General features: G+C 45.6%; 1 protein-coding gene across 5 annotated transcripts in view; it reads right to left on the bottom strand.

Annotated features, from left to right (window-relative positions):
* PLCB4 (phospholipase C beta 4) overlaps positions 1–12,948 on the bottom strand; it is a 563,803-nt gene that overhangs the window by 12,167 nt on the left and 538,688 nt on the right. For 4 of the 5 annotated variants that reach the window (XM_063918578.1, XM_063918575.1, XM_063918574.1 and 1 more), the window contains one exon: positions 9,867–9,903. The exons of the other annotated variant lie outside the window; for it this stretch is intronic. In XM_063918578.1, the coding sequence (XP_063774648.1) occupies positions 9,867–9,903 (37 nt within the window). The remainder of the gene's footprint in view (positions 1–9,866; positions 9,904–12,948) is intronic. 5 annotated transcript variants of the gene reach the window in all.

Below are 12,948 nucleotides of genomic sequence, written 5' to 3' on the forward strand. Positions count from 1 at the left end.
GAAAGGGGTAACGTCCAAACATTACCATCGGATTTGGAGAAAATATGTATCTTGGTATGAATCCAAGAAGTCTCCTGTGGTGGAGTTTAAATTAGGACGTCTTCTCCTATTTCTACAGGCGGGTGCGGATGCTGGCTTGAGATTAGGGTCTATCAAGGTCCAAATTTCGGCCTTGTCCATTTTCTTTCAGAAACAGTTGGCTTCCCTTCCTGAGGTCCAGACGTTCGTGAAGGGGGTTCTGCGCATCCAACCTCCCTTTGTGCCTCCTGCGGCACCATGGGATCTTAATGTGGTTTTGCAGTTCCTTAAATCGGACTGGTTTGAGGTAGAGTTGAAGTTTCTCACTTGGAAAGTGGTCATGTTGTTGGCCTTGGCCTCAGGCAGACGAGTGTCTGAATTAGGGGCTCTGTCACACAAGAGTCCTTATTTGATTTTTCAAGAAGATAGAGCTTCAGCATTTTCTTCCAAAGGTTGTGTCTTCTTTCTATATCAACCAACCTGTGGGGGTGCCAGTGGCTTCTGACACCTCAGCCGTTTCAAAGTCCTTGGATGTCGTCAGAGCGTTGAGGACTTCTGTTGCAAGAACAGCTCGGATAAGGAAAACAGAATCTTTGTTTGTCCTCTATGACCCCAACAAGATTGGGGGTCCTGCTTCTAAGAAGACTATTGCGCGCTGGATCAGAGGTACCATTCAGCACGCTTATTCCACCGCAGGATTGCCGTTACCGAGTTCGATAAAGGCCCACTCTACAAGGAAAGTGGGTTCTTCCTGGGCGGCTGCCCGGGGTGTCTCGGTGTTGCAAATTTGCCGAGCAGCCGCTTGGTCAGGGGCAAACATGTTTAGTAAGTTTTACAGGTTTGACACCTTGGCTGCTGACGACCTTCAATTTGGTCAGTCAGTTCTGCAGGAACATTAGCACTTTCAAGCTCGTACTGGGAGCCATGGTACTAAAATGGACCCCAGCATCCTCTAGGACATAAGAGAAAATAGGATTTTAAATACCTACCGGTAAATCCTTTTCTCGTAGTCCGTAGAGGATGCTGGGCGCCTGCCCAATGCTAATTTTTTCCTGCAAATAACGTTTTGTATTTTTACACAGGTTCTCATGTGTTAAGATGTTGTACAGCAGTTGCTGTTACGTTATGCATGCACGTTAGCATGGGTTATGTTATTGGCCATGTTAGGCGACATGGGGGGTAATTCCAAGTTGATCGCAGCAGGAATTTTGTTAGCAGTTGGGCAAAACCATGTGCACTGCAGGGGAGGCAGATATAACATGTGCAGAAAGAGTTATATTTAGGTGGGTTATTTTGTTTCTGTGCAGGGTAAATACTGGCTGCTTTATTTTTACACTGCAAATTAGATTGCAGATTGAACACACCACACCCAAATCTAACTCTCTCTGCACATGTTAAATCTGCCTCCCCTGCAGTGCACATGGTTTTGCCCAACTGCTAACAAAATTCCTGCTGCGATCAACTTGGAATTACCCCCATGGTTTGTATGGTGTGAGCTGGTGTGAACCTCGGCACTAGTTTAATGTAAATTCTTCTCTCGTCTCCTCGGGCACAGTTCCTATACTGAGGTCTGGAGGAGGGGGCATAGAGGGAGGAGCCAGTTCACACTGTTGAAAAGTCTTAAAGTGCAGAAGGCTCCTGCAGAACCGTCTATACCCTATGGCAGTGGTTCCCAAACTGTGTGCCGTGGCTCCCTGGGGTGCCTCGGAATACTTGCAGGGGTGCCCTGGATTGGTGGTCCAGGACCAATTCAAATTATTTATGGTCAATATAATAGGGAAAACTAGTGCTGGAAGCTGTCAGTCATAAAATATGGCCAAACAGAAGCAAATCTTGTCCCTCACCACACAATTGAGCCTAAGGATGACCTATAAACACAATCTGCTTAATTTAATATTTCTTTCTAAATTTATCAATAAGAAACTTTTGACCTAGGGGTGCCATGAAAAAAATCTGGTACTCTAGGGTGCCGTGATTCAAAAAGTTTGGGAACCACTGCCCTATGGTACTAAAATGAACCCCAGCATCCTCTACGGACTACGAGAAAAGGATTTACCGGTAGGTAATTAAAATCCTATTTTTACGTCCTAAAACATATACAGTCACATAGCACATATTTTATAACATTTTAGCTTCAGGCTCTGTATATAAGGTATGTATGAAACATAAATTCATTTTGTGTTTAGACTTGGGATCCAGCCCCAAGATATCGCCATTCCAAAAATACAAAAAAATACAAAATAGGGATAAATCACAAATTTCGGATATGGGAGACTCTATCTATCTATCTATCTATCTATCTATCTATCTATCTATCTATCTATCTATCTATCTATCTGACTATCTATATACACACACACACACACACACACACACACACACACACACACACACACACACACACACACAGTATATATACCCTACACTGCATGGACTGTATGTTTCTAAGGTGCAATGTTTTATGGGATTTTTAGAGAAATACATTTATTGAACATATACTTAAATGACCAATGTTATCATAGCAAGTGACTGAACATGATGACAGTGTGTATTTAGAAACCTGCATACAGCAAAAGTTACAATAAACCACATTTAAGCCAAAATATATAGAGTGCGAGATTTATGTTAAGAATTCTGCAATTTAGCACCATTCTTTAACAATAAAAACCAGGCTGGTTTTACTGTACATTGTACAAAATTGGCACTTTACATTTTCAGCATCTACAGATTGCACATTAGTAGCACTTCCTATACAGATTGCACATTAGTAGCACTTCCTATATAGATTGCACATTAGTAGCACTTCCTATACAGGTTGCACATTAGTAGCACTTCCTATACAGATTGCACATTAGTAGCACTTCCTATACAGATTGCACATTAGTAGCACTTCCTATACATATTGCACATTAGTAGCACTTCCTATACAGATTCCAACTCAGTCGCACACAGATATACAAGTGTAACATATCATATGAAACTGTGCAATTCTGTGAGGAGGGTTAGCTGCATCACATCATGACTAAGATGCCCGCAAATCGTATTGCATGGGTCACAGCACGCCGATAAGGGATATTTGGCATGACTGCCGCAATAGCGTCTGAGGACACATCTGTACAAAGAAATCAATGGCATATAAAAAAATGTACAGCTCTAAATTGTCAAGTGATACATAGTAGGGGAAATGTAAAAATAAGAATTTACTTACCGATAATTCTATTTCTCGGAGTCCGTAGTGGATGCTGGGGTTCCTGAAAGGACCATGGGGGGATAGCGGCTCCGCAGGAGACAGGGCACAAAAAGTAAAGCTTTAGGATCAGGTGGTGTGCACTGGCTCCTCCCCCTATGACCCTCCTCCAAGCCAGTTAGGTACTGTGCCCGGACGAGCGTACACAATAAGGGAGGAATTATGAATCCCGGGTAAGACTCATACCAGCCACACCAATCACACCGTACAACTTGTGATCTAAACCCAGTTAACAGTATGATAACAGCGGAGCCTCTGAAAAGATGGCTCACAACAATAATAACCCGATTTTTGTAACTATGTACAAGTATTGCAGATAATCCGCACTTGGGATGGGCGCCCAGCATCCACTACGGACTCCGAGAAATAGAATTATCGGTAAGTAAATTCTTATTTTCTCTATCGTCCTAGTGGATGCTGGGGTTCCTGAAAGGACCATGGGGATTATACCAAAGCTCCCAAACGGGCGGGAGAGTGCGGATGACTCTGCAGCACCGAATGAGAGAACTCCAGGTCCTCTTTTGCCAGGATATCAAATTTGTAGAATTTTACAAACGTGTTCTCCCCTGACCACGTAGCTGCTCGGCAGAGTTGTAATGCCGAGACCTCTCGGGCAGCCGCCCAAGATGAGCCCACCTTCCTTGTGGAATGGGCCTTAACCGATTTAGACTGTGGCAGGCCTGCCTCAGAATGTGCAAGTTGAATTGTGTTACAAATCCAACGAGCAATCGCCTGCTTAGAAGCAGGCGCACCCAACTTGTTGGGTGCATACAGTATAAACAGCGAGTCAGATTTTCTGACTCCAGCTGTCCTGGAACATATTTTCAGGGCCCTGACAACTCCTAGCAACTTGGAGTCCTCCAAGTCCCTAGTAGGTGCAAGGCACCACAATAAGCTGGTTCAGGTGAAACACTGACACCACCTTAGGGAGAGAACTGGGGACGAGTCCGCAGCTCTGCCCTGTCCGAATGGACAAACAGATATGGGCTTTTTTGAGAAAAAACCACCAATTTGACACTCGCCTGGTCCAGGCCAGGGCCAAGAGCATGGTCACTTTTTATGTGAGATGCTTCAAATCCACATATTTGACTGGTTTTAAACCAATGTGATTTGAGGAATCCCAGAACTACGTTGAGATCCCACAGTGCCACTGGAGGCACAAAAAAGGGGTTTGTATATGCAATACTCCCTTGACAAACTTCTGGACTTCAGGAACTGAAGCCAATTCTTTCTGGAAGAAAATTTACAGGGCCGAATTTGAACCTTAATGGACCCCAATTTGAGGCCCATAGACACTCCTGTTTGCAGGAAATGCAGGAAACGACCGAGTTGAAATTTCTTTGTGGGGCCTTCCTGGCCTCACACCACGCAACATATTTTCGCCACACGTGGTGATAATGTTGTGCGGTCACCTCCTTTCTGGCTTTGACCAGGGTAGGAATGACCTCTTCCGGAATGCCTTTTTTCCCTTAGGATCCGGCTTTCCATCGCCATGCCGACAAACGCAGCTGCGGTAAGTCTTGGAACAGACATGGTACTTGCTGAAGCAAGTCCCTTCTTAGCGGCAGAGGCCATAAGACCTCTGTAAGCATCTCTTGAAGTTCCGGGTACCAAGTCCTTCTTGGCCAATCCGGAGCCATGAGTATAGTTCTTACTCCTCTACGTCTTATAATTCTCAGCACCTTAGGTATGAGAAGCAGAGGAGGGAACACATACACCGACTGGTACACCCACGGTGTTACCAGAACGTCCACATCTATTGCCTGAGGGTCTCTTGACCTGGCGCAATACCTGTCCCGTTTTTTGTTCAGACGGAACGCCATCATGTCCACCTTTGGTATTTCCCAACGGTTTACAATCATGTGGAAAAAACTTCTCAATGAAGTTTCCACTCTCCCGGGTGGAGGTCGTGCTGAGGAAGTCTGCTTCCCAGTTTCCATTCCCGGGATGAAAAACTGCTGACAGTGTTATCACATGATTTTCCGCCCAGCGAAAAGTCCTTGCAGTTTCTGCCATTGCCCTCCTGCTTCTTGTGTCGCCCTGTCTGTTTACGTGGGCGACTGCCGTGATGTTTTTCCCACTGGATCAATACCGGCTGACCTTGAAGCAGAGGTCTTGCTAAGCTTAGAGCATTATAAATTTACCCTTAGCTCCAGTATATTTATGTGGAGAAAAGTCTCCATACTTGATCACACTCCCTGGAAATTTTTTCCTTGTGTGACTGCTCCCCAGCCTCTCAGGCTGGGCTCCGTGGTTACCAGCATCCAATCCTGAATGCCGAATCTGCTGCCCTCTAGAAGATGAGCACTCTATAACCACCACAGGAGAGACACCCTTGTCCTTGGATATTGGGTTATCCGCTGATGCATCTGAAGATGCGATCCGGACCATTTGTCCAGCAGATCCCACTGAAAAGTTCTTACGTGAAATCTGCCGAATGGAATTGCTTCGTAGGAAGCCACCATTTTTACCAGGACCCTTGTGCAATGATGCACTGTTTTTAGGAGGTTCCTGACTTGCTCGGATAACTCCCTGGCTTTCTCTTCCGGGAGAAACACCTTTTTCTGGACTGTGTCCAGAATCATCCCTAGGCACAGCAGACGTGTCGTCGGGATCAGCTGCGATTTTGGAATATTTAGAATCCACCCGTGCTGATTGTAGCAGTATCCGAGATAGTGCTACTCCGACCTCCAACTGTTCCCTGGACTATGCCCCTATCAGGAGATCGTCCAAGTAAGGGATAATTAAGACGCCTTTTCTTCGAAGAAGAATCATCAATTCGGCCATTACCTTGGTAAAGACCCCAGGGTGCCGTGGACAATCCAAACGGCAGCGTCTGAAACTGATAGTGACAGTTCTGCACCACGAACCTGAGGTACCCTTAGTGAGAAGGGCAAATTTGGGACATAGAGGTAAGCATCCCTGATGTCCCGGGACACTATATAGTCCCCTTATTCCTGGTTCGTTATCACTGCTCTGAGTGACTTCATCTTAATTTGAACCTTTGTAAGTGTTCAAAAACAAATTTTTAGAATAAGTCTCACCTAGCCTTCTGGCTTCAGTACCACAATATAGTGTGGAATAATACCCCTTTTCTGTAGTAGGAGGGGTAATTTAATTATCACCTGCTGGGAATACAGCTTGTGAATTTTTTCCCATACTACCTCCTTGTCGGAGGGAGACTTGGTAAAGCAGACTTCAGGAGCCTGCGAAGGGGAAACGTCTCGACATTCCCATCTGTACCCCCGAGATACTACTTGTAGGATCCAGGGGTCCTGTACGGTCTCAGCGCCATGCTGAGAACTTGTCAGACGCGGTGGAACGCTTCTGTTCCTGGGAATGGGCTGCCTGCTGCAGTCTTCTTCCCTTTCCTCTATCCCTGGGCAGATATGATCTTATAGGGACGAGAGGACTGAGGCTGAAAAGACGGTGTCTTTTTCTGCAGAGATGTGACTTAGGGTAAAAAACGGTGGATTTTCCAGCAGTTGCCGTGACCACCAGGTCCGATGGACCGACCCCAAACAAGTCCTCTTCCTGTATACGGCCATACTGTGCCGTTTGGAATCTGCATCACCTGACCACTGTCGTGTCCATAACATCTTCTGGCAGTTATGGACATCGCGTTTATTCATGATGCCAGAGTGCAAATATCCCTCTGTGCATCTCGCATATATAGAAATGCTCTATAGTCAATAAAATACTGTCCCTGTCAAGGGTATCAATATTTTTAGTCAGGGAATCCGACCAAGCCACCCTAGCTCTGCACATCCAGGCTGAGGCGATCGCTGGCCGCAGTATAACACCAGTATGTGTGTATATACTTTTTATTATATTTTCCAGCCTTGTCAGCTGGTCCTTGAGGACGGCCCTATCTATAGACGGTACCGCCACTTGTTTTGATAAGCGTGTGAGCGCCTTATCCACCTTAAAGGGTGTTTCCCAACGCGCCCTAACTTCTGGCGGGAAAGGGTATACCGCCCATAATTTTCTATCGGGGGGAACCCACGCATCATCACACACTTTATTTAATTTATCTGATTCAGGAAAAACTATGGTAGTTTTTTCACATCCCACATAATACCCTCTTTTGTGGTACTTGTAGTATCAGAAATACGTAACACCTCCTTCATTGCCTTTAACGTGTGGCCCTAATAAGGAATACGTTTGTTTATTCACCGTCGACACTGGATTCAGTGTCCCTGTCTGTGTCTGTGTCGACCGACTAAAGTAAACGGGCGTTTTAAAACCCTTGACGGTGTTTTTGAGACGTCTGGACCGTACTAATTGTTTGTCGGCCGTCTCATGTCGTCAACCGACCTTGCAGCGTGTTGACATTATCACGTAATTTCCTAAATAAGCCATCCATTCCGGTGTCGACTCCCTAGAGAGTGACATCACCATTACAGGCAATTGCTCCGCCTCCTCACCAACATCGTCCTCCTACCTGTCGACACACACGTACCGACACACAGCACACACACAGGGAATGCTCTGATAGAGGACAGGACCCACTAGCCCTTTGGAGAGACAGAGGGAGAGTTTGCCAGCACACACCAAAAACGCTATAATTATATAGGGACAACCTTATATAAGTGTTTTCCCTTATAGCATCTTAATATATATATAAGCATATCGCCAAATTAGTGCCCCCCCTCTCTGTTTTAACCCTGTTTCTGTAGTGCAGTGCAGGGGAGAGCCTGGGAGCCTTCCCTCCAGCCTTTCTGTGAGGGAAAATGGCGCTGTGTGCTGAGGAGATAGGCCCCGCCCCTTTTTCGGCGGCCTCGTCTCCCGCTCTTAACGGATTCTGGCAGGGGTTAAATATCTCCATATAGCCTCCGGAGGCTATATGTGAGGTATTTTTAGCCAAAATAGGTATTCATTTGCCTCCCAGGGCGCCCCCCTCCCAGCGCCCTGCACCCTCAGTGACTGCCGTGTGAAGTGTGCTGAGAGGAAAATGGCGCACAGCTGCAGTGCTGTGCGCTACCTTTAGAAGACTGAGGAGTCTTCTGCCGCCGATTCTGGACCTCTTCTTACTTCAGCATCTGCAAGGGGGCCGGCGGCAAGGCTCCGGTGACCATCCAGGCTGTACCTGTGATCGTCCCTCTGGAGCTGATGTCCAGTAGCCAAGAAGCCAATCCATCCTGCACGCAGGTGAGTTCACTTCTTCTCCCCTAAGTCCCTCGTTGCAGTGATCCTGTTGCCAGCAGGACTCACTGTAAAATAAAAAACCTAAGCTAAACTTTCCTAAGCAGCTCTTTAGGAGAGCCACCTAGATTGCACCCTTCTCGGCCGGGCACAAAAATCTAACTGGCTTGGAGGAGGGTCATAGGGGGAGGAGCCAGTGCACACCACCTGATCCTAAAGCTTTACTTTTTGTGCCCTGTCTCCTGCGGAGCCGCTATCCCCCCATGGTCCTTTCAGGAACCCCAGCATCCACTAGGACGATAGAGAAATGTTTCTTACATGGAGGCTATACTAGATAACAGTGTGAATACATGGGTTATTGCTGGAATAATGTACAGTACACTACACTCTACTGTAAAAATATTAGAAATAAGTAGAAATCAATTGATCAATAAAAGTATGAGGCCACAGGAAACAGAGGTTTCTAAGGTTTCTTCTGATACTGTTTTACATTACAGCAGGGTATGTACTATTCTTTAGAACTCCCAAATCATACTTGCATCATACACCATTCCAGCCAACACCTGGCTTTGCAGATGGTGATTTCCAGTCTTGTGCCGGCACGGCTTCTAGAGGCAGTTTGGAACTGAGCAGTGAGTGCTGCAACTAAAGGACAGGTGGTTTCTACGTGTTACGGGCTTCAGCAGTTGGGGGCCCTGTACGGTGAGCTTCCTGACTTTGCTGTTGTCACTCCTAGGTGCTACAAACTCACAATAACGGCACTTAAAGTGGACTGGGGCAGCTCAGTTTGACAAACTTGAGTTTTTTGAAAGTACGCCTCCTAGGACAGCATCAAGGTGAAAACCACTGAGCGGATGAGTAAGTTAGCCCATTCTATTGCTTCACTATGAAAACTGCTTGGCTTTATTTTATTAACTGGCTATCAATGGGTGTTGCGGAAATGGGCAAACAAACCAGTTATAAGGGGTGTGAACATACTTTTGGCCATATTGTGTATATGTACACACGGGATGTAGTTGACATCCCAATGGGCGGGATGCTGGTGGTCAGAAGACCGTTGCCGGAATCGCAACTCCTGTCAGGAGGTGGGGGGTTTTCGGGTGTGAGAGGGAGGTTAGGGCTAGGCACTAGGTGGAGGGTTAGGGGGAGGCTGTGGAAGGTTAGGGTCAGGCTGTAGGGAGGCAGGGTTAGGATGCAGGAGGGGAGGGTTAGGCTGCAAGGACGGGTATGGTAAGGGGTTAGTTTAGTCACGTACAAGTTTGGCAGTTGTGATGTCGCTGTCGGTATTCTGACTGCCGGGATCCCATACCCAACCCGTACATACAGTACTTCATCAAATGCACAACATACATTTATAGGAGAGTTTCGTCACAAGGTGGTTAGGTAATTATTCCTATGGGTGAATCAAAAGAAAATAGCAGCAACAGAAAAACAATAATGAGGAGGTCAGTCATACCTTGCGAGTGAGACACTGCATGAGACGATTTCAAAAGCTGTTTGTACAAAAACAACAAAAAATGTCAAAATTATGATATGGAGCAAAGAAAAAAAAAACAGAAAGCACAAACATTGAAACCTGGAGAATGTGTGAAGCAGCGATATTCAAGTGTACAACGCAAGGTAACATAAGTCAGATTCCGATGTGAATCATACAACTGCTTTACAGCTTGTTGCTGGGCCACAATGAGGACCTATGTGTGATAAATGTACCTCAGTAACAGGTCCTCTATTGTTAAGAACAAAAGTCTGTAGCTAAATATTATTTCCCAGGAGAGTGACAGACAGAAAAGCCCCTCATTAGTCGTGCACAGAACAGTTCTTTGTGTATCTCTGCCCTACATTGCTGCTTGTAAATGATGCAATGTGTGGACTTGGAGCAGGGGAGAGACAATGGCCGAGATTAGCATACTGGTCAGGCTGTTCTGCATGTTAATCAACCCGGCTAATATGCTAAGCAGTCGGAGCATCAGCACATGGGTGGTCATTCCGAGTTGTTCGCTCGCTAGCTGCTTTTAGCAGCATTGCAAACGCTAGGCCGCCGCCCTCTGGGAGTGTATCTTAGCTTAGCAGAATAGCGAACGAAAGATTAGCAAAACTGCTACTAAATAATTCTTTGCAGTTTCTGAGTAGCTCCGGACCTACTCCTAGATTGTGATCACCTCAGTCCGTTTAGTTCCTGGTTTGACGTCACAAACACGCCCTGCGTTCGGCCAGCCACTCCCCCGTTTCTCCAGCCACTCCTGCGTTTTTACCTGGAACGCCTGCGTTTTTTTAGCACACTCCCTGAAAACGGCCAGTTTCCGCCCAGAAACACCCACTTCCTGTCAATCACACTAAGATCACTCGAGCGTTGATAAAACGTCACTCGAGATTGTGTAAATCTACTAAGTTTTGTGTTAAATAACTAAGCGCATGCGTGCTGCGTACCATGCACATGCGCATTTTCTACCTAATCGCTCTGTTGCGAGAAACGGCAACGAGCGAACAACTCGGAATGACCACCATGGGCCACTGAACTTCATTGTTTCAATTGCTGTAGACTTTGAGTTAACAAAGAGGACTTAAGATGACAAGATTATGGTATAGCTACAGTATAAATGTATATTTGCTCATATATGAATTTAGGGTGACATAAAAATAGGGTACATTCTGTTAAAATGTTTTTCATTTTTGTAACATTAAAAATGCTATAAAATAATCCTTAATTGGTATTCTAGTAAGAAAGCATACGGCAAACATTGCTGTATTTGTAATGTTGTATACAGTACATAAAAATACATATTTATTAAAAATATTGCAATTTAAATTATGTATTTTGACAAAATAGAGATATTGGGGGTAATTCCAAGTTGATCGCAGCAGGAAATTTTTTTAGCAGTTGGGCAAAACCATGTGCACTGCAGGGGAGGCAGATATAACATGTGCAGAGAGAGTTAGATTTGGGTGTGGTGTGTTCAATTTGCAATCTAAATTGCAGTGTAAAAATAAAGCAGCCAGTATTTACCCTGCACAGAAACAAAATAACCCACCCAAATCTAACTCTCTCTACACATGTTATATCTGCCCCCCCCCCCCCCCCCCCCCCCTTGCAGTGCACATGGTTTTGTCCAACTGGTAAAAAATTTCCTGCTGCGATCAACTTGGAATTACCCCCATAGTACTGTTCTGAATGGATGCTCAGTGTCTTAACTAGCAAGTATGTGCATGTTACAGATAATATTGTAAACCCAGCAATACATAATAATATAGCATAGCACATACCTTACACATAATGGCAGAGTGCAATGTACATGATATTGTCTGGCTGCAGTTTACGTGCTTTTGATGGGATGGTATCGGGATTCCGACACCTACTAGGTAACTATGCTGCCCCTAATCCCTAACCTCCATAACCCTAATCTTCCTTACCCGCAGCTTAACCCTAACCATATCCCCCCATGCAGCCTAACCCTCCCTGGTGGTGCCTAACCCTCCCGCCGCAGCCTAAACCTAAACCCCTCCCCCCCACCACTACCCACGGATTACCTGTCTACAGTCCCGGCAGTCCTTCGTTCAGGATCCCAGCGTTCCGGATCCCGGCGCCGGCATTGCAAGTAGTGTCAGGATTCCAGCATGGACTTCACCTGACTCCTGTATGTTTGAGCCCAGCACTAATTGCTGGGTCATTTATGTTCACTGATGTTTTCTTACCTGTTTTGCCTTGCCAGGGTTCCTAGAGGAATGAGTTTGTTGGATCGATCCAATTTAGGTCGACACTCATTAGGTCGACCACTATTGGTTGACAGGCAGTATGTCGACACCTGGAAAAGGTCAACATGGACATCAGGTCGACCTGCTAAAAGGTCGGCATGAGTTTTTTTTTTACATTTTTGGTGTCTTTGTTCGTAAAAGGGACCTGGAACCCCAATTAGTGTACCATATCCCCTCGCAGGCGAGGTGCCTCGCTCCCCTACCGCTGCGCTCAGCACAAGTTACTATTCCCAGTCGTAGTCCACGTGAATCGTAAAGTATAAGAAAGTTTAAAAAATTAAAAGTGGTCGACCTAATGGCTGTCGACCTAAATTAGGTAAACCTAAAGACCATATCCCTTCCTGGATTCCTGCTCCTGTTAATGTCACCTGTTCATGTTTTCTGGATCTGCCAAGCCATTGAACTTTTGTTTGGCCTTATGTATCATGTTTTACCTTACTAAGATTCCTGGATACCTGCATTGCTAAGTATGTCTGCATGGTCAAAGTAATCTGCCCTATCAGGTTCGTTCGCCTTGCCAAGAAAATCTGTGTTGTCAAATTAATCTGCACTTCAGGTTTTCGGCATCTCAAGTATATCTATCCTGTCAAGTGTTTGTCTACATTTCAAGTTTACCTGCACCCCTCCTACCACTGTAATTTCCCACAATAAACCTCATACCCAATCTGTGACTTGTGTCTGTTATTAAGCATGCTTCCCTGATGGTCCCACAGAAGTAACAGTATCCCCAATTAGATGCTACCTAGAGGAGATAGATGGTAGATTGACACTTATAGTCGGTTCCATGG

This window comes from Pseudophryne corroboree, chromosome 4 (assembly GCF_028390025.1).
Source record: "Pseudophryne corroboree isolate aPseCor3 chromosome 4, aPseCor3.hap2, whole genome shotgun sequence".
Classification (NCBI taxonomy): Eukaryota; Metazoa; Chordata; class Amphibia; order Anura; family Myobatrachidae; genus Pseudophryne; species Pseudophryne corroboree.